The 23,052-nt window shown below is 44.0% G+C and overlaps 1 protein-coding gene across 3 annotated transcripts in view; it reads left to right on the plus strand.

Annotated features, from left to right (window-relative positions):
• The window catches only part of LOC125461687 (leucine-rich repeat transmembrane neuronal protein 3-like), a 347,357-nt gene that overhangs the window by 87,257 nt on the left and 237,048 nt on the right, over positions 1-23,052 (plus strand). Inside the window, exon 3 of one of the 3 annotated variants that reach the window (XM_048550692.2) lies at positions 18,302-19,323. The exons of the other annotated variants lie outside the window; for them this stretch is intronic. Coding sequence (XP_048406649.2) covers positions 18,302-18,325 — 24 coding nt within the window. The 3' untranslated portion in view covers positions 18,326-19,323. Of the gene's footprint in view, positions 1-18,301; positions 19,324-23,052 lie in introns of those variants that run through there. 3 annotated transcript variants of the gene reach the window in all.

The raw sequence follows: 23,052 nt of genomic DNA on the forward strand, positions 1-23,052 counted from the left end.
CAAAGCGGTCCTCTAGCCTCTGCTGTGTTTCCCCAATGTAGAGGAGGCCACACTGCGTACAATGGATACAGTATACCACATTGGCAGATGTGCAGGTGAACATCTGCTTGATATGGAAAATCATCTTGAGGCCTGGGATAGGGGTGAGGGAGGAGATGTGGGGGCAAGTGTAGCACATCCTGCGGTTGCAGGGGAAGGTGCCAGGTTTGGTGGGGATGGAGGGGAGTGTGGAGCGGACAAGGGAGTCCTGGAGAGAGTGGTCTCTCCAGAAGGCAGACAAGGGTGGGGATGGAAAAATGTCTTGGGTGGTGGGGTCGGAGTGTAGATCGCGGAAGTGTCGGAGGATGATACGTTGTATCCAGACGTTGGTGGGTGGTATGTGAGAACGAGGGGGATCCTCTTGGGGCAGTTGTGGCGGGGCCGGGGCGTGAGGGATGAGTTGCGGGAAATGTGGCAGACGTGATCAAGGGCGTTCTCGACCACTGCGGGGGAAAAGTTGCGGCGCTGGAAGAACGTGGACATCTGGGATGTGCAGGAGTGGAATGCCTAATCCTGGGAGCAGATGCAGTGGAGGTGGAGGAATTGGGAATAGGGGATGGAATTTTTGCAGGAGGGTGGATGGGATGAGCTGTATTCTAGGTAGTTGTGGGAGTCAGTGGGCTTGAAATGGACATCGGTTTCTAGCTGGTTGCCTGAGATGGAGATTGAGAGGTCCAGGAAGGTGAGGGATGTGTTGGAGATGGCCCAGGTGAACTTGAGGTTGGGGTGGAAGGTGTTGGTGAAGAGGATGAACTGTTCGAGCTCCTCTGGGGAGCAAGAGGCGGCGCCGATGCAGTCATCAATGGAAGAGGTGGGTTTTGGGGCCTGTGTAGGTGCGGAAGAGGGACTGTTCCACATAACCTACTCTGTCACCCTGTTTGTTTATACATGGGTTTAAGAACTTATAATCTATTGCTGTAGTTGTGGGATTCTTGTTGTGCTGTGGACGTGTCTGAATGTCTGGGCCCAGTGGCGCAGATTTAAGTCCTACCTGCTCCAGAGCTGTGAAGTAACAGCTAGGTTTGAAAATATCAGTCTCTGTGGCAGAGGAGGTTTCCAATTTTCATTGCATGTGCACTAAAGCAAATATTACCACTTTGCTTACATTGTCTCCCTTATGAATTCTTATGGTTCATTTAATTTGCCTATAGTGTTTATCTTAAATGTGTTTGGCTATTTTCCAACAGTAAAGCTTCAAAGGTCCATGCTTTTCTGTATGGTGTTTACTTTTAGCTTCTTGACATGCATTCAAATGCTGATTACAGCACATTCTATTTTCATTAACTTCTATTAACATATATAACACCTCAACACTTTACATTACATTGGTCACTTTCTTCACAATCTGATAATGTCACACAGCCCTAGGTAGAAAACTAAGGAGTGTGGCACTACATGCTGATGAAAACAGACATGGAATCTCTAGATTAGTCATTTATACCCATTGTTACTGTGTAATAAACTGTCTTATTTTTAAGACCAGTGATTCTTTTTGTTTGGACTCCGGAGTGGTTTCTCCTTGTACCAAACTTAACCAAACAGATTCTCAGACAAAGTGTAGAAAAGAGGACTGTTGGCAGCTCAAGCCACCACTAAATGGTTCCACAGATATAAACCTGGCTGGTCTTGCAGATCGCACTCCTGTTGCTGCAGAGAGACCTTGAGCAGTCTGTGAGAGATTGAAAGCAGGGTGGACACCCGTGGAGTCTGCGAAGAGAGGGTGGTTTCCACTGAATGCTTTCTCCAGCTGCTATCCCTCGGTGGTGATGGGTTTAACCATACGGGTTTGGAGTGAGGAGAACATCTTGCCAGTGGGTTAGGGAAGTAACTGAATAAAGGTAGGCAGGAGGTGGGGCGGATCTTTTCCAGTGATGTGCCTGTTAAAAAGACCTCCTGACATGGATAGATGGGCAAGGTGGGTCAGGTTGGGGAGTATTGCTCAAGACTGGGAGCCAGGCAAAGGGGCGTTAGTGGTGGAACAGTGTCTGTGATGATGTATTGTCGAGATGAGTTGCATGTCAATACATTTGGAGTAAACAGATTGGTCCCACACTGAGACTATGTCTGACAAATGCCAGGGAGAGCCAGAAGAATCAGCTAGGGAATCAGCTTGTGATCCCCATGAGCTATCAAACAGTAGACGGAGGACTTTCTGACTGGGTTTAACATTTTGCTGCAATCTTGATGACATGTTGTTTGTACAATTCCTCAAGGGTGATTTCCCAACAAACAATTTAGGGCCCTGCCTCATGAGAGTTTGAACATTATTTTTCTTTGTAACATATCTGTTAATGAAAAGCATGCAGCAGTAAAAGTTATTGCAAGACCCATCTGGTTCACAAATGTCCTTCAGCGAAGGAATCCTAAGCTCTTTACCGCAATCTAACGTTTATGCGTTGTGTGAAGGGATTTAAGAGGCAAAAGTAGTCAGAACTGTGAAAGGAGGAAAATGCATCCCTCAGCAAGAGAAAGGACGAAGAGTTTCTGCGAATTGGTGGGAGGCGAGCTAAGGGTTGCTGTGGTTTAGGTCAAGAAGATAGAATGTAAAATGGGGCAGGAGAAGGAAGTAGAGCAGCTCTTTGGTGAAATGAAGAAAGTTGGCGAAAACTGAAGAGATAAAGGAAACCATTTTAAAAACAAGTTGTAAGCAGCGTAGAATACCAATATATTTGTATCTGAACCAAGAATGCTTCTGTTGGAATCTGGGGAAAGTCCCTGTGTGTTGTGTTGTCATCTTCTGCTGTACAAGAATTTTGGATTTATCTATCATGTATGTCGGTACAAGCCGCACAGTACTCATAGAATCCCTACAGTGGGGAGCAGGCCATTTGGCCCAATGAGTACACACTGACCTTCCAAAGAGCAGAGCACCCCCCCCTACCCTATCCCTGTAATGCTGCATTCCATATGGACAATCCACCTAATCTGTTTCTTTAGACTGTGGGAGAAAACCAGAGCACCTGGTGGCTCAGTGGTTAGCACTGCAGCCTCACAGCACCAGGGAGCAAGGCTCATTTCCAGCCTCGGGTAACTGTCTGTGTGGAGTTTGCACGTTCTCCCCGTGTCTGTGTGGGTTTACTCCAGGTGCTCCGGTTTCTTCCCACAGCCCAAAGATGTGCAGACTAGGTGGATCGGCCATGCTAAATTGCCCGTAGTGTTCAGGGGTGTATGGGTTATAGGGGGATGGGTCTGGGTGGGATGCTGCAAGAGGCAGTGTGGACTTGTTGGGCTGAAGGGCCTGTTTCCACACTGTAGGGAATCTAATCTAATCTAATCACCTGGAGGAAACCCACGCAGACACAGGGAGAACATGCAAACTCCACACAGAGAGTCACCGAAGGTTGGAATCAAACCTGGTCCCTGGTGCTGTGAGGCAGCAGTGCTAACCATTGAGCCACCGTGGGTTAAGTGATTGCCATCAGTATATATTGTACCGGATTCACCTACCACAACTTTCCACGCTGAGACTTGAACCCATGCCCCTAGAATATTTGGTGCTGGATTGCTAGCCCAGTGACATCACCACTACACCACTGCGTCCCCATTCTCTTCATAAATTTATATGTTCATGGCTGTTTTGGGTTTATCAGCTTTCTTGTAACTGTGTCGATTTTATTGAAGCTCTTGAAATATTTGCTTTAGATATTTGTACTTGTGCATGCATAAACACACACCTTTAAAATACACAGCATTAACTAAATTGGTATAAATAATAAGTTTGCATTGTCATCTTTCACTTTAATTTCATGTGATGTGACTTTGAAATCTTGTATCAGTCAGTGCATATCGCATTTTGTACACATTTAGTAATGCAGGTACAAGAGGCTCATGTCCTAATAGAAAAAAAATGCCTAGTGTTTCTTCTTGTCTTTTCCACATGAACCGAAGTGCAATGACTGAGTGACTGGGAGCACAACTCCAGCAGGTTTCAAATAGTATTACAAATTTGTAAAAGCATTCAAGGATCTACTCAACTTCTTCTGATACAGCCTCTTCCCAGTCTCTTGATTGGCACCTTATATAATGACTTATTAAGTTTTCAGTAAAAACAGAGAATGCTATGAGTACTCAACAGTGTGTGGGAAGATGGAGAGCAACAGAGTTAATGGACTGGACATTTGTGAAGGAGGTTGGAAGCCTTGCCAACAGTGGCATCTCACATTAAAGGTGAAAGCACTGCATGATATCTCGCTGATGTTTCCATTCCAGAGAAAAGAAAATGAAAAGACCTCTTGCATCAAAATAAATGCAGTTTAGTCCCCCAGTGTGCTGCCCTGGTCATCCTGTTATGGGAAGGATATTATCAAACTGGAGAGGGTCAGAAGAAAAAATTACCAGGATGCTGCTGGGAATACAGGGTCTGAGATATAAAAATAGACTGGTTAGGCTGGGACCTTTTTCCACTGGAGTGTAGGAGGTCGAGGAGTGACTTTATTGAAGCCTATAAAATCAGGAGGGGCATAGATAAAGTGAATAGCAAAGGTTTTTTCCTGAGGATGGAGGAGTTCAAAACTAGGGACATATTTTTAAGGTGTGAAATATTTAAAAAGGACAGATGGGCAGCATTTTTTTACACAGAGAGTGGTTCATATGTGGAATAAATTGCCAGAGATAGTGTTCGATGCGGTACAATTGCAACATTTTAAATACATTTGGATAAGTACATGAATAAGAAGGGTTTGGGGGGGATATGGGCCAAGCACAGGCAGATGGAACTGGTTTAGTTTGGGAACATGGTCAGCATAGACTAGTTGGACCGAATGGTCTGTTTCTGCGCTGTTTGACTCTACGACTCCTGTTCCATGTTGATGGATTTGACTCTTACCTGCCCTCTGATGTAGAAACTTGGTTGCCAAGGCAACAAGGGATCGACAACGAATGCCAGCCTTGCCTTTTGATGCCCACATCCTGAGAATCGATTTAAAAATAAATCCAAATGTCAGTAAAGGTATTGTTCAAAAACATGAAATATTGCATGCTATTATTTTCAAAATGCATTGCGCAAAGCACCTGCTGGATTTTTCTGGGCTTCTGTGTAATTATGAAATTCAACAACTGGTTTACGTCCAAACAACGCAGTCTGAAAACTTGGCATTGAGCAACTTTTAAAACTGAGTGGGAACGGCAGGTGAAATCTCAGGCCAAAAGCTAACTGTGGTAAGGGAGGGCGATGGCAGTTCTGGTAGCTTGGCCTTCCATTGTAACAATTAAAGAGTCAATGTGGCTGCCTCAGTGAATTGCACTTTGCCTTGAACATTATCAGCCAAAACAAATCCCAAATTGTAACCAGGAATTTCACCTCAATAATGTGTACTTTTCTTCAACAGTTGAATATCTGCCATGTTTGAGAATGTAAGGGAGGCAGAAGTTTTAAAAAAGAGAATGTTGAATGTCTGAAATATTTTTTCTGTACTTCATGAGTATTTCAAAGACTTACCAGTATTATTATTGGGTACAAACATACTTGGAGATCCTGGGAGACTAGCATGGAAGTTGAATGGAGCTTGGAAGGGATTGAAGGAGGGATCCTGGGGGGGAGTATTAGAAGCAGCATGGGGGAGTAAGTGGTGAGAGATTAGGGAGCTACCAACTTTGGGGACAACTAGTCTGATGTCCCAATGAATAGTGCTGGTAGGCTGCCTTAACTGCTTGATTCCAGCGTTGGCACACCTCAGACCTGCTTCAGGAGGCTGTGAGCCCAAAGCAGCCTGTTGCCTCTTCCTCGGGGTGACAACATGACGTTGCGGCCACAGTCAGGATTGGGGTGGAGGAGGGGCGCAAAGTCCTGATTCTCACTGAGGAGACGGAAATCCAGCCCGCAGCCCAGTCTGACACGTCTATACAGCACTGAGACCAAGTTACAGTGTCAGTGGGTTAGTAAGTTTGCCGATGACACGAAGTTTGGTGGAGTTGTGGACAGCCTGGAGGGCTGTTGTAGGTTGCAATGGGACATTGACAGGATGCAGAGCTGGGCATAGAAGTGGCAGATGGAATTCAACCCAGAAAAGTGTGAAGTGATTCATTTTGGAAGGTCTAATTTGAATGCAGAATTCTTGGCAGTGTGGAGGAACAGAGGGATCTTGGGGTCATAGATCCCTCAAGTGTGCTCCCCAAGTTGATAGGGTTGTTAAGAAGGCGTATGGTGTGTTGGCTTTCATTGGCAGGGGAAATTGAGTTTAAGAGCTGCGAGGTTATGCTGCAGCTCTATAAAACTCTGGTTAGACCACACTTGGAATATTGTATTCAGTTCTGGTCGCCTCATTACAGGGAAAGATGTGGAAGCTTTAGAGAGGGTGCAGAGGAGATTTACCAGGACACTGCTTGGACTGGAGGGCAGGTCTTATGAGGAAAGGTTGAGGGAGTTAGGGCTTTTCTCATTGGAGCAAAGAAGGATGAGAGGTGACTTGATAGAGGTTTACAGGATGATGAGAGGCATAGATAGAGTGGATAGCCAGAGACTTTTCCCCAGGGCAGAAATGGCTATCATGAGGGGGCATAATTTTAAGGTGATTGGAGGAAGGTATAGGGGAGATGTCAGAGGTAGGTTCTTCACACAGAGTGGTGGGTGTGTGAAATGCACTGCCGGCAGTGGTCGTGGAGTCAGATAGTTTAGAGACTTTTAAGCGACTCTTAGGTCGGCACATGGAGGATAGTAAAATGTAGGGTCTGCAAGTTAGATTGGTCTTAGTAGAGTAAGACATTGGCACAACATTGTGGGCCGAATAGCCTCTTCCCACACTTGATGTAAGGAAGGTCAAAGGATTTAGTATAAAAGATCCAGATTGATCAGATCATGTGGTCTTGATAAGCCTGTTGCCACATTCAAACAGTTCACTGAGATTCAGAAAGTCTGAATGTAATTGGAGAAGGAGGAATTGTAAATTCAGTCAAGACTTTGGTTGGATACACTGTGTAATCTACCTTTTCACTCGACATAGAAATCCATTTATTTTTGTGTTTTGTGTGTGTGTGTGTGTGTGTGTGTGTGTGTGTGTGTGTGTGTGTGTGTGTATGTGCATTTTCCACTTTGGAAGATCCATTATTGCATTTGAGTTTTATTTGCTGGCACTCTGTAACTAATAACGCTGATGTTATTGGGCCTGAGCTCCCCCATGCCTTTTGCTAACACTAACCTTGGCACAGATTCAATAACATTACCTGCAAACAGCAGCATCAGCACTTTTCCTGGTGGCTTGACATTAGTTGTGACTGTCGTAATATTTTGCACAGACCAATCACTGCAGACATAAAAATCTGGCGAGGATAAATAGCAATTCGGTACAAATGATGCATTCGGACAGTTAGAAACCCCTGGAGTTCGATTTTTTTTTCCTAGTGATAAACAAGCTGAATGACAAAATTAATAGCAGTTAGTCATAGACTGTGGAGGTAGTATTTTAGAGACTATGTAGAGAGTTTTACAAAGACTATGACTGTGTTCACCAGTTGCTACCATTGTACACACTGAAACTTTCAACAGACTTGATCATTCAATCCTCCTTCAACATTGCTCACTGTACAGTTAATGTGGTCTGCTATTGTTTGGTTCTAAGTACATTTGCTCCAATATAATGGGAACACAGCAGTGTGGTGATAATGTCACTCATAATCCAAAGAACCAGGCCAAAGATTTGATGGCATGATTTCAAATCCCATCATGGCAGCTGGTGGAATTTAAATTTAATTCATGAGATCTGGAATTGAATGTTAGTCTCTTCGATGGTGACCATGACAACCATCATCTGATTGTCATCAAAAACCCAAATGGGTCACTAATCCTTCAGGAAAGAACGCCTATTGCCTTTACCAGGTCAGACCTACATGTGAGTCCAGACCCACAGCCAAGTGTTGACTCTTACTTGAGCATACCACTCAGTTCAAGGGCAATTAAAGATTGATAATCAACACTGATGTTGTCATTCTGTGAAAGAATACATTTTAAAAATTCTTAACAGGAGTTCATCTGTCAATGGTCGCTCTTCCCATCAATACCCTTGTTTCAAACTAATCACTTTGACCAAACACCTAACATCCCCTTCTATGGCTGAGGGACACCTTTCCAGGCCCTATTGTCTTCAAGTTATTGTTGGCAAAACAAGCAGACTTCAGAACTGAGGTCAAAGAGTGACAATGGGCCTGGGAGACAGCGGAAAATAAGAGAAATCCTCTTCCAGGTAAAAGGTGATGGTGAAGTGTGTGGAAAGCTGATTTGTGAGGGGCGCAGGCAGATTTGGCTCAACCATCGGTTTTCAGCACTTGCAATATTCATCCGAATGAAGTTATCCGAAAGAAAGTGCCTCTGAGAAATGACCCATTCAGCAAATCTTGAAAGCTAGGATCATTGGTGCCCTGGAGCTGTCGAACGGATGGGCATAGCTAGCCCAGTGCCACATAGTGAGTTCACTTTCTCTCTGATATTAAAAAGCATCTCATCTATTCATTCAACAACTCTTTCATGGTGTGTATGTAATGAAACATTGAAAACAATTTTGTGAGTCAACAGAAGTAAGAAATCAACAAAATTATTAAAATCCAAAATGCACGTGACAATAACAATCAACAGGGAATGACAAAGGAAAAACAATTGCTGGTTTCTCAACATTTCAAAGGAGATGGTGTGGTTAAATAATCTTTCTGGTCGTCCCATTGGCCCAGGCTAATGCTGTAGGGATATGAGTTTAAATCCACCCCATGGCAGCTGGTGTAATTTAGCCTCAGCTTCGCCACAAGCCGTTGTTAGTTGTAAAGAAAAAGCCCATTTGGTTTATTTATCCTTCAGGGAAGGAAATCTACCATCTTTACCTGGGCTGGCTTACTCCAGGCCCACAGTATTATTGTTAAATCTTAACTGCCCTCTGAAATAACCAAGTAAGCCATTCGGTTCCAGGGCGATTAGGGATGGGCAAGGAGGAAAACTGTGTCCCAAACACTTCAATCTCAGTTATGGTATCTATGAGTTGCCTTGTCAAGTAGTCTAGGACCGCATTGAATTTACAGCATTGCAAAAGACCACCTTATCTGTGCTGGTAACAGTAACATTCTTGTATCCCATCAGTTTATTCTTGCAGTTACTTCTCTCTCTTTTGATAATCTGGCTTTCTGTTATCTCCATCTGGACTATTTGACTCAATTGCACCTTGATCTGCCCCACAAGTGGAAATATCTTCACTACATCTGCCTTATTAAAGCCTCTTGTCTTTTTAAAAACCTCCCCTGAATCAGCCCTCAGCTTCATTTCTCTACAGAATAAAGTTCCAAATTATTCAACTGCGCAGGAAGAATAAACAAGGAGCACATTATTTAAGTGGTGAGAGGTAGCAGAGCTGTGAGCTGTAGAGCAACCCGGGTATCCTAGTGCATGAATCACACAAGGTTAGTATGTGGGTACAGCAAGTAATCAAAAAAGCTGTCAAGAATAATGTATATTATTGTGAGTGGCATTGAATACAAGAGTAGGAAGGGTACACTTCAGTTATACAGGGGATTTGGTGAAACTGCATCTGGAGTGCTGTGCACTGTGCTGGTCACCGTGTTTATGGAAGGATGTCAATGCATTTGAAACCATCAGAGAAGGTTTACTAGACCAATACCTGGAATAATAGACTAACACCTGGAGCTTTACTGGTGCCACTAGGGAGGATTTAAGTTTGTGAGGCAGGGTAATGATTGAAAGCAAGGTAGGAGTTAAGTCAACTAAGCCTGATAGGAAGAACAGGCAGAACTAGGATATTGAACACAGTGAGACTGGTGGTCTGATTTGTATCTATTTTAATCTAAGAACTATATCAGATAAAGCAGATGAGCCTAGGGCCTGGATTAGTACGCGGAACTGAGATGTGGTAGTCATTTCAGAAATTTCATTGAGAGAAAAGCAGGACAGGCAGCTCAACATTCCCGTATTTCAGGCGTGGTAGAGAGGGATGTAAAAAGGTTTGGTGGAGTTGTGTTACTAATTAAAGACAATGCCACTGCTGTACTAAGAAAGTACATCTTGGAGGGCTCATCTAGCAGGGCAATATAGGTAGAACTTAAGAATAAGAAAGGTGCAGACAATATGATGGGGTCATGCTGTAGGCCTCCCAATAACCAGCAGGAGATGGAGAAACAGATATGTAAGCAGATCATGGAAAGGTGTAAAACATCAGAGTAGTTGTAATGGGTGATTTTAACATCCTCAATATTGATTCAAACTCCCTTAGTGCCAGGGGCTTATATGAAACAGAATCTGTTCGGTGAATCCAGGAGGATTTCTTAAACAATATGTAGATATTCCAACCAGGGAGGAGGGCACGTTAGACATTGTCATGAGGAACGAGCCTAGCCAGGTGTTCGAAGTTTTAGTTGGGGACTATTTGGGAAACATGATCATAACTCCCTAAGTTTTAAGGTAGTTATGAATAGAATAAGACTGGTCCTCAGGTGAAAGTGCTAAACTGGGGGAAGGCTAACTTCAATAGTATTCGACAAGAACTGGAAAAATTAGGATGCGGGTGGCTGCTTGAGGGCAAATCCACATCTGACCTGTGGGAATTTTTTAACAGTCACTTGATCAGAGTCAGGACCAGCACGTTCCTGTGAGGATAAAAGATGAGGATGGCAAGACTTGGGAACCCTGAACGGTAAGGGAGGTCAAATGCAAGAGTAAAGTGTACAGTAAATGGCAGAACCCTTAGGAACATTGATATACGGAGGGATCTTGTGGTGCAAGCCCATGGTTCCCTGCAAGTCGTAATAAGTTGGTAAAGAAGACATATGGGGCAATGCTTGCCCTCATCAGTCAGGGCATTGAATATACATTACTGCCCAAGGATTCTTACCCAATTTTATGGACGCACCATAGAAAGCATCCTATCTGGATGCATCACAATATAGCATGGCAACTAAATTACAGAGTTGTGAACACATTCCAGTCCATCACACAAAACAGCTTTCCAACTATTGCCTCTGTCAACACTTCCTGCTGCCTCAGGAAATCAGCCAACATAATCAAAAACCCCTCCCATCCCAGTTACACTCTCCCATCTTTTGCATCAGACAGAAAACATGTCCCAAAGGATTTAATAACAGCTTCTTCCCTGCTGTTACCAGATTTATGACCACACCTCTCATACGTTACAGTTGATCTTTGTTTGCAACTTCCCTGTAGCTATAATACCATATTCTGCATTCTGTTTGATTACCCTAATGTAATTATGTAAGGTATGATTTGCCTGGATAGCACACAGTACAACACTTTTCACTGTATCTCAGTACATGTGACAACAATAAGTCAAATCAAAAGGTTGACGAGTCATGTTGCAGCTGTGTGAAATTTTAGTTAGACCACATTTGGAGCTCTGAGTGCAGTTCTAGGAGGGGTGTGGAGGTTTTAGAGAGGGTGAAGAGGAAGTTTACCAGGATGTTGCCTGGATTGGACTGTATGAGCTAAAAGGAGTATTTGGACAAACTTGAACTGTTTTCAATAGAGTGTTGGAAGTGGAGGGGTGACCTGATAGAAATTTATAAAATTATGAGAGGCATGGACAGGGTGGATAGCCGGAGTTTCTTTCCCAGGGTAGAAATTGTCAAATATTAGGTGGCAGATGTTTGAAGGTGAGAGGAGGAAAGTTTAAAGAAGTTGTTTCAGGAAAGTTTTTTTTTCTACACAGAGGGTAGTAGGTGCCTGGAAAGTGCTGTCAGGGGAGGTAATGGGAGCAGATATGAAAGCAATATTTAAGAGGCATTTGGACAGACATATGAATGGGCCGGGAGTAGAGGGGTATGGACTGTATGAATAGGCCAGGAATAGAGGGGTATGGACCGTATGAACGGGCCGGGAATAGAGGGGTACGGACCGTATGAACAGGCTGGGAATAGAGGGGTGCCGACCGTATGAACAGGCCGGGAATAGAGTGGTACCGACCGTATGAACAGGCCGGGAATAGAGGGGTACTGACCGTATGAACAGGCCAGGAATAGAGGGGTACCGACTGTATGAACGGGCCGGGAATAGAGTGTACCGACCGTATGAACAGGCCGGGAATAGAGGGGTACCGACCGTATGAACAGGCCGGGAATAGAGGGGTACCGACTGTATGATCAGGCCGGGAATAGTGGGGTACCGACCGTATGAACAGGCCGGGAATACAGGGGCACCGACTGTATGATCAGGCCGGGAATAGTGGGGTACCGACCGTATGATCAGGCCAGGAATAGAGGGGTACGGACCGTATCAGGCAGATGGGATTAGTTTTGAATGACATCATTGTCAGTGCACACATGATGGGCTGAAGGGCCTGTTACTGTGCTGCATTGTACTGTCTATGTTCTTTAATGATTGTCCAGTAGGAAAGACTAGACAAGCTCAGCCTGTATCGTCTGGAGTCTGGAAGAGTCAGAGGTGACTTAGTATATATATGTAAGAAGTTGAAAGGTTAAAAAGGGTGGTGAGAGGAGGGGTAGGAATCAGACACGTTCACGAAGCACCTGGATATGTACATGAATAGGAGGGGAATAGAGCGATATGGATGCTGTAAGTAAAGACAGTTCTAGTATGGAAGGAAAAAATGTGTCAGCACAGGCTTAGAGTGCCGAAGGGCCTATTGCTGAGCTGTGTTGTCCTTTGGAGACAGCAAGAACTGCTGAAGCTGGAGTCAGAGACAACACAGTGTGGAGCTGGAGGAACACAGCAGGCCAGGCAGCATCAGAGGAGCAGGAGAGTTGATGATTTGGGAAAGGGGTCCTGGCCTGAAAATCGACTTTGCTGCTTCTCTGATGCTGTGTTCCTCCAGCTCTACACTGAGTTATCTCTGTATTGTTCTTTATTCTTTGTTCTGACTGGGCAGATGTGGAAAGGATGTTTGCTGTTGTGGTGGAATCTACAATGACAGTTCACTGCTTAAAACAGAGATGGTGAAAATTCTTTTTTCCAGAGGGTTGGAATTTCCTTCCTCAAACTCACAGAATTCCCACAGTGTGGGAGCAGGCTATTCACCCTCTGAAGAATATCCAGACCACCCCCCCGAGCCACCTCCTCACCTTATCTCTGTAACCCTCTATTTCCCATAGCCAATGGACTGAACTGGTACATCTTTGGACTGTGGGAGGAAACGGTGCACCCAGAGGAAACCCATGCAGACGCGGGGAGAATGTGTAAACTCCACACAGACAGTCACCTGGGACTGAGGATCAAACCTGGATCCCTGGTGCTGAGAGGCAGCAGTGCTAAATCACTGAGCCACCATGCTGCCCCTAGGCAGTGGATACAGAATTTCTCATCATTTTTAACGCAGAGTTAGATTGAATCTTGACGACTGAGGGGGTGAAAGATTGTTGTGGGTTATACAGGAATGCAAAGTTGAGGTTAAAATCACACCAGCTGTGATCTTATTGAATGGTGGAGCAAGCTTGAAGGGCCGAGTGGCCTCCTCTTGTTCCTTGTTCGCATGTTCATCTGCACCAAGTTCACTATTCTCTGCCATCTCCTTTCCTGAGATGTCCAAAAGAGAGAATCTTGATAAATCTCAATCTAATTTGAAACTGTCTAATGAATGGAAGAAGCTCACCCGTATTCTCAAAGTTTGTACAAGGTCATTTATCACATATCAACATGGACTTGGAACACCTTGGATTTTATTCATTGTAAATGCATGTGGGTAATTCATGAGGGATACACTGTTTTGCCTTGGTGGTTACTGGAAGACTGAGCAACTTCTCAAAAGCAATGAAGACAGGCTGGATAAGTTTGCGTGGTTTTCTTTGGATCAGAGAAGGTCGAGGGGGGACCTGCTGGAGGTGGACAAGATTATGAGGGACATAGACAGGGTAAATAGAAAGCAGCTGTTCCCCTCAGTCCGAATAACAGCGAGGTGGGGGTGATTTAAGGTATAGGGCACGTGGTTTAGAGAGGATTTTGGGAAATGATTTTTCATCCAGAAGGTGATGGAGGTCTGGAATGCACTGCCTGGGATGATGTATGGCATGGGGAACTTCACAACCTTTAAAAGGTATTTGGATCAGTACTTGTAACGTCATAATATTCAAGTCTATGGGCCAAAATTGCTGGGAAAGTGGATCTAGCATAGATAAAGTCAGCACAGACTCGATGGTCCAAAGGGCCTTTTCTGCGCTGTATGAATCTACAGTCACCTTTACTGCGACTAGCTTTTAATTCCAGATTGATTCATTTAAATTTAAATTCCACCAGCTGCCATGGTGGGATTTTAACCCATCTCTTGGGATTATGTGACATTATCAGCATCTCGCCCAAGTTAATGATTTCCAGAAAGGAATACAAGTAAACTGGAGAAGCTTGGGATGGAGTGATGGAGGTGGCTATGAAACCAACATTTCAGCAGTGTGCAATGTGGCAGCCTATCAATGTTTGCAATATGTACTGAACCGAATGAAGCCATTAAAACAAGCTTCACTACATTCCTGTGTCGACATCACTGTGGAGAACAAATCTTGCAAAGAAATTAAAAAGGACCCCTTAATTACTGTGTCCATTCTTTGTTAAAAGGCACAGAGGGTCATAATTCTTTCTAAACCCTGATTATATGTTAGAGAGCTTCAGTGTCCCGTACTCACATGTTCCCTGGTGTGCTCCATCAAATGCATGAAGTGTTGCGTAACTCAAATTATTTGTGCCACATTACTCTATTGTAAACTGAGATATTTTCAAACTAATCTATTCAGAGATGTTATTGTACACTTCTGGAGAAGATGGGACTTGAATCCAAGCCTCCTGGCTCTGAGGTAGGGTCACTAACAATGTAAAACAAGAGCTTTTCGATTGTATTTAGGTACTACAGCGTGTCCAGCAATCATTCCTGTTTTCTCCAACAGGGCTTGTTGTTTGATGTTATTACAGGAGCTCTTGTAGCACAGTCATAATGTGCCTGGGTTCAAGCCCCACCTGCTCCAGATGTGTGTAACTGTATGGCTGTACAGATTGATTCAGAAAACGTGTAAGATACTGTGACTAGGTGACAACCTGTCATCATAATTTACACCTCTCTGATAAATAGATTAAAAGCCAAAATCCCCAGGCAGGGCCAGCACTGATGCCCTATTTGGGAGTATTTGTGAGAGTTGTTGGGGAGGTTCTAAACTAAATTGGCAGGAGGATGGGAGCCCATGCATGGAGCCAGAGGAAGGATAAGAGCAACAGACAGAAAGGGAAATAAGAGAAGTAATAAGGAGAAAAATCAGAAGCCAGAAATCAGACAAGGCCACAAGGAACAACCCGTGATAACAAGGTGCAGAGCTGGGTGAACACAGCAGGCCAAGCAGCATCAGAGGAGCAGGAAGGCTGATGTGCGTCTAAGCCCAAAACGTCAGCCTTCCTGCTCCTCTGATGCTGCTTGGCCTGCTGTGTTCATCCAGCTCCACACCTTATTATCGTAGACTCGGTGACTGATTTGCAGAGCACCTGCGCTCTGTACGCTATAACCAACAGCACTTTCTGGTTGTGAACCATTTTAACTAATCCTTCCTACTCCTTGGGCGACGCGTCCATCCTCAGCCTCCTCCAGTGTCACAATGACGTCACCTGCAAACTGGAGGAACGACACCTCATATTCCGCCTCGGGAGCCTACAACCTGATGACTGATACATGGAGTTCACCAGTTTTAAAATCTCCCTGCAGCCCCGGAGTCATCCCACGTCCAACCCTCCCTCTCATCCCCGCCTCCTTGACCCGACACGACCTGTCCATCTCCTTCCCCATCTATCCACCCCACTGTTCTCACTGACCAATCCCCACCATCCCATCACCATTCCCCAGCCCCATTCCTCTTTCCTCTATTTATTGCCCAACTGCCTTCCCCCTCCGCAGCCCTGAAGAAGGGTCTAGGCCTGAAATGTCAGCTTTCCTGCTCCTCTGATGCTGCCTGACCTGCTGTGTTCTTCCATCTCTACACTGTGTTGATAATGAAAAAGGCTTTTGGTATACTTGCCTTAAAAGGTCAGTGCATTGAGTTTAAGAGTTGGGAGATCATGTTACAGCTGTACATAACATTGGTTAGGCTACTTTTGGAATACTGCATTCAATTCAGGTCTCCCTGCTATAGGAAAGATGTTGTTAAACTTGAAAGGGTTCAGAAAAGATTTACAAGGATGTTGCCAGGGTTGGAGGGTTTGAGCTATAGGGAGAGGCTGAATAGGCTCAGGCTATTTTCCCTGGGACATAGGAGGCTGAGGGGTGACCTTTTGGATGGTTTATAAAATCATGAGGGGCATGGATAGGGTGAATTGGCAAGGTTTTTTTCCCCAGCACAATGGAGTTCAAAACAAGACGGCATGGAATTAAGGTGGGAGGGGAAAGATATAAATAAGCCTTAAGGAGCAACTTTTTCACACAGAGGGTGGTACATGTATGGAATGAGCTTCCAGAGGAAGTGTTCGAGGCTGGTACAATTACAACATTTAAAAGTCATCTGGATAAGTTTATGAATAGGAAGGGTTTAGAGGGATATGAGCCAAATGCTGGCAAGTGGGACTGGATTGACTTTGGATATCTGGTCAGCATGGGTAAGTTGGACCAAAGGATCTGTTTCCATGCTGTACTACTCCATGACTCTATGAGGGTTCAAAGAAGATGAAAAAGGAAAACTAAAAATGTATGTATTTCAACACAATTGCTTTCAAGAATGCACTGAAGATTAATAACTGAGTCTAGAATAACCCCACTTCTCAAATACTTGGTCTTTGCTGTGCTCACTTTAAAGCAAATAGTGCACAGTATTGTGCTTTGGGGCCTTACACATTAGAAGTTTGAAACTGTTCAAATACACTTTGCGGATAAAGGAATCTTGTAGCTTCCAGAGAGAGGAGCCATCGCCAAGAGCATGTCATCGCCAAGAGCATGTACCTAACATATAAGGGACAAAATCAATACCCCAGTGTGCTCAATATGACAAGGATTACCATGTTTCTGTGAAGTGGATTAACCCCTCCATTCAGACAGCAAATTATCGCAAGTGCATGAACATCTGAAAATAAGTATTTCTTGCAGTTGTCCGGAAGAGTGCCAGACAGAAAGCTTTGGCAACAACAGCTGTCTTGTCGACAAATCATATTCTTTGATTGTTCAGACAGTAGAGAAGTTGTTGTTTCTCAAATGCTTTATTTTCCAGTTCATTTGTTCATTTTATGTATATCTTTCTATCTTATTTTTGTACCTTGATTAAATCAATGCTCATTTTCACCACTACTGCAGTGATAATAAAAGCATGGTTCATAGCATTTAGGACATCCAAATATCTAGTGGAGACACTGAATGAGATTAGATGAAGAAAGATAAAAGAGGTATTCTAGTGTTTATCCAATCAGTAGAAGCCTTAAAGATACATTTAGTACAAATGGGTTTACAATTATAGTTAACAATATGTGTAAAATTGATATATTTCAATTGCAAATTTTTTTCAGTGAGGCAAAGTTCAATACATTATCACTGCAAAGCAGACGGTCAGATGTAAAGATTTCATTTTAGAAATGATGAGACTACAATTTGCAGTACTCTGTTCAGTGCACTGTTCCCCTTATTCCAAGAAACAAGTAAATTAATTGCAAGCATTTCACTGATGGTTTACCAGATTAATCTCTGGAATGGGTGGGTTGTCCAATGACGAAAGATGTTGGACAGGCTAGGCTAGCGTTGAATTTAGAACAGTTAGAGATGATTTGACTGAAACATGTAAGATCCTGAGGGGCTTTGATAGGGGAGCTGTGAAAGCTGCCCCACTCTTATGGGACAATCTAGAACTCAGGGTCAATGTTTAAAAATAATGGATGGCCCATTTAAAACAGAGATGAGGTGACATTTATTCTCTCAGAGAATTGTGAGTCTTTCGAACTACCTCCCACAAAAGGCAGAGGAAGGAGAGTCCTTGAATATTTTTAAGGCTGAAATGGACAGATTCTTATTAAAAAAGATGAAAGTTTATGTGGGGAAGAGAGGGAATGTGGATTTGAGATGACAATCACATCAGCCGTGAGCTTTTTAAAAGATGGAGCAAGGTCAGGGATTGAATGGCTCATTGTTTGTACCTTTGTCAGACACAGATCTTCACTGTTGCTTCCCTTGCACGCCCCCACTTTTTCCGCTTCACTCAATTTTAATGAGGGAACAGACTCAACTCGAAATGTTAATTCAGTTGCTCTCTCCAGAATCAGTGACAGACTTGCTGAGTTTCTCCAGCACTTTGTTTTTATTTAACATTTTATTATTTTCAGGTAATGTTCCATTAACTATGTAAAATGTGTTTTTTTTTTAATCAGGTGCACTTCTCAGTATTCCATTAACAAAGTAATTTAGCTGTAAGGTGTGAACTGCAGCACAGCAGTAATACTCACACCACTATATGCGGAGATAGTTGCTTCAAGCTTCACTCTCGGAACCTCCATACAGGATCCAAGTTGATATTTCAGTCCAGTATTGAGGGAGTTCTCCACTGTTGGAAGTTTCATCTTTTAGATGTTACATTAAATCTTGATTGGCACTACATCCACAAGCATCCACTGCCTCCACCACCGACACTCAGTAGCAGCAGTGTCTTCTATCTACAAGATGCCTTGCAGAAATTCGCTAGAGATCCTCATACGGCACCTTCCAAACACACAACCCCTTCCATTGAGAAGGACGAAGACAGCAGATATGTGCAAACACCGCCACCTGCAAATTCCACTCACCGTCCTGACTCGGAAATATGCCGCTGTTTCTTTAACATCACTGGGTCAAAATCGTGGAATTCCCTCTGTAAGAGCATTGTGTGTCAGCCCACAGCACATGGACTGCAGTGGTAGCTCACCATCGCCTTCTCAAGGGCAATTAGGGATGGGCAATAAATGCTGGACCATCCAGGAATGCCTGAATGAGTGAAAAAAGGGTCTCATCTGCCTTCTTGGGTGGCTTTAAGAGCCACTGGCAGAAGATGAGGGGAGTTTTGGCCAGAAAATTACCACTCAAACCACATTGTGATTTGAAAAACAGATTGCCGACACTGCTGCATTGTTGTCGCTGGGCCCTGACTGTTAGCAGCTTCATTGCTGCAATGTAAAAATGAGTACCCTGCAACTGGACTTCAACCTGACTTGAAGTTGGAGACTTGGTAAAGGGTTTCAACTTCATAAAGGCGCTGAACAAAGTGACTGGAGGGATGCTGTTCCAGTGATGGAAACACTGAAAACCAGAGGGCAGTGATTTAAGATGGTTGGCGAAAAGATGTGACACAGCAAGCCTGCCCAGAGGACCCGATGGCGATACGTAAACATGAGGTCTTTTAGCTTACGATCTCTCGATGCTGCCAGTTTCTTTTTGCACAAAGAAATGCTGACAGTAAATTTTGCCAATTTGGAAAATGCAAGGCTTGCATTGATCTCTGTTCAGAATCAGAAATAAATAAACAGCAGCGATTTCTTTTTGAATGAATAGGCAAAATCATTGTATGGCTGTTTTTCTTAAATAATCTGCAAACGAGCTCAGAATTTAAGAAGTGGAGATGAAAATTATGTCTGAGCGTCCAGTCCGCAGAGATTTTCCCGGCCCAGTATCATAACTGGGTAAATAATGAAATTAGAATGGATCTGACCCTTATCAGCAAAAGTGCATCTTCAAGAGTTATTTTGCTCAATATTCCTTTTTTAATGCTGTACTAAATCAGACAAGCAGGATTATATTTGAAAAACAATTATATATTCCAGAGTACATTAATGAGATTTATATTCACTCACCACCATGACAGATCACAGTCATTTTGAGTGTGGCCAGCAATGAATCTCTTGCCCGAGTGGTAAACTCCAGTGGTCTAAATTCATCAGTAAACCAAAAAATAACAAGGAACTGCAGATGCTGAACATTAGAAACAAAATACAGTAATTGCTGGAAAAACTCAGCAGGTCTGGCAGCATTGGTGGAGACGAAGCATGGCGGCTCAGTGGTTAGCACAGCTGCCTCATAGCACCAGGGGCCCAGGCTCAATTCCACCCTCGGGTGACTGTCTTATGTGGAGTTTGCATATTCTCCCCGTGTCTGTGTGTGGTCCCTCGGGGTGCTCCAGTGTCCTCCCACAGTCTGTAGATGTGCAGGGTAGGTAGATTAGCTAAGCTATAGTGCCCAGGGACGTTTGGGTTAGACTGGGGGAATGGGTCTGTGTGGGGTAGTGTGGACTTGTTGGGCTGAATGACCTGCTTCCACACTGTAGGGGTTCTATGATTCTAATTTTTAATTTAACATTTCGGGTCAAGTGACCCTGTATTGGACATGATATAAATCCTTTGCCTAACTTTGAGTCTGTAATCTCAAACACTGAAACATTGTTGTCTATGCCATGACTTGTGTATTACCATGTTGTTCTCTTCAACTATTTGGTTCATCTAATTAGATGCTAGAATACAGAGCAATAAATCATAACTGGGTAAATAATGAAATTAGAATGGATCTGACCCTTACTGACAAAAGTGCATCTTCAAGAATTATTTTGCTCAATATTCCTTTAATAATGCTGGGGTGGCACGGTGGCTCAGTGGTTAGCACTGCAGCCTCACAGCACCAGGGACCCGGGTTCGATCCAGCCTCAGACGACTGTCTGTGTGAAGTTTGCACATTCTCCCTGTGTCTACGTGGGTTTGATCTGGTTTCCTCTCACAGTCCAAAGATGTGCAGGTTAGGTGGATCGGCCGTGGGAAATTGCCCGTCGTGTTCCAGGGTGTGTGGGTCACAGGGGGATGGGTCTGGGTGGGATGCTTCAAAGGGCAGTGTGGACTTGTTGGGCCAAAGGGCCTGTTTCCACACTGTAGGGGTTCTAATCTAAAGTCGTATAGCATGGAAACAGGTTCTTCAGCCCAACTCGCCCATGACAAACAGATTTCCTAAACTGACCTAGTCCCATTTGCCAGCATTTGGCCCTAATCTCTCGAAACCTTCCTATTCATGTACCCACCCAGATGCCTTTTAAATGTTGTAGCTGTACCAGCCTCCACCACTTCCTCTGGTAGCTCATTCCATACATGCACCACCCTCTGTGTGAAAAAGTCGTTCCATAGGTCCCTTTTAAATCTTTCCCCTCTCACCTTAAACCTATATCCTCTAGTTTTGGACTCCCCTACCCTGGGGAAAAGACCCTGGCTATTTGCCTTATCTCATGATTTTATAAACTTCCATAAAGTCACCCCTCACCTTCAAAACTCCAGTGAAACAAGTCCCAGTCTATTCAGCCTCTCCTTATAACTCAAGCTCCTCAGTCCCGTTTACATGCTTGTAAATCTGTTTTTGCACCCCTTTTTTCAGTTTAATAACATCTTTGATATATCAGAGCAACCAGAATTGTATGCAGTCCTCCAAATGGGGCCTTGCTAATGCCTTGTATAGCCGTAACATCATATCCCAACTCCTGTACTCAATGTTGTTGAAGGTTTTGGCAAATGGACAAAATGCTCCATATTTGCATTCAGAATTTGAAGCAATTTTACTAAGAAGTATGTATAAGAGTAGTTACAGGTCTGGAAAGGCAGCTCAGCATGCTGTGTCTATGTCACATTCTGTGGGAATGACTCAATTAATCCCACTCCCCTCCATCTTCTCCCTGTAAAACCTAGGTGTTTACTCCTACCTTGTGGAAAACCCTGACTCAATCTGCCTCCACCACACTCTCAGGCAGTGTGTCCCAGGTCCTGACCATTTAGCTACATCAAAAGGCTTCTCCTCTCATCACCTTTGTTTTTTCAAATCTTAAATCGCTGCCCCCTGGTTCTCAGCACTGCTGTCATCTGGAACAGTGTCCCTCCCTTCACCTTGTCCAGACCGATCATCAATTTGGAACCCGTTATCAAATCTGCTCTCAAACTTCTCGTCTCTAAGGAGCAGTGATCACCACCAGCTCCCTCTCCACTCAGCAGCCCCCCAACCTGGCTCTGCTTGCACAGAAATCCAGTTGCATGCAGATCGAGGTATTCCCCTGCAGCTACCCTTCCCCGGGTGAGGCGACGGCCTAGTGGTATTATCGTTGATCTATTAATCCAGAGACCCAGGTAAGGTTCTGGGAACCTGGGTTTGAGTCCTGCCGCAGCAGATGGTGGAATTAGGAGTTTAATCATAACCATGAAACCATTACCAATTGCAAGGGGGCAAAAAGCCCCATCTAGTTCGCTAATGTCCTTTAGTGGGGGAAACTGCCATCCTTACTTGGTCCAGATTACATGTGACTCCAGACCCACCGCAATATGGTTAACTCTTAACTGCCCTCTGGTCAGCTAGGGAAGGGCAATAAATACTGGCCTGGCCAGCAATGCCCACATCCTGTGAATGATTTAAAAAAACCTGCAGTGTACCCACATGGATGAGCCACTGTAACTGAAATTGCGTTCAGCGGAGGCCTGGTGAAAATAGGCTGTTAACTGGTCATTAAGTGACCAAGTAAGGGCCTCAATTTGCCAACATAGTGGGAGAGGGGAGGAGCTTGGGTGTGACCTTCATGTGTAGATATCCAGCCCGGCTCTCATTTCTAGTTGAGAGGAAGAAGGTGGTGGGGTTCTGGAACACAAGCGTCATGTCGAATAAAGCTCCCCTTCTTCCCTCCAAGCCTTTGCCTCTGGATCTGAAAGATTCTGCCTGATACTCTGGCTGTGGCCAAATCAGTGCATTTTGTTGCTTCATCGTAAATTAGTTACCTTCATACTCAATACCTCTATTTATGAAGTTTTGTTTACACTCTAATAATCATTTTCTCACTGTGTTTTGCCACGTTCAGAAGTTTATGTGAACTGACAGGTCCCTCTGCTTCTGCATCCCTTTTCAAATGGTACGTTTTTTAATTTAATATTAACTCTGCTCATTCTTCTGACCAAAGTATATCACTTCCCACCTTTCTGCATCAGTATATGTCCACTCTTTGCATTAAAGACTGCAAGTCCTTTTGAAATCTGTCCCTAACCCCACCACATTTCACATTTCTCAGTTTTGTGCATTCTGCAAAGTTTGAAATTGTAGCTTGCACAACCTGAGCTTGGGTCATGAATATATGTCAACAAATATA

This window comes from Stegostoma tigrinum, chromosome 20, assembly GCF_030684315.1.
Source record: "Stegostoma tigrinum isolate sSteTig4 chromosome 20, sSteTig4.hap1, whole genome shotgun sequence".
Lineage (NCBI taxonomy): Eukaryota > Metazoa > Chordata > Chondrichthyes > Orectolobiformes > Stegostomatidae > Stegostoma > Stegostoma tigrinum.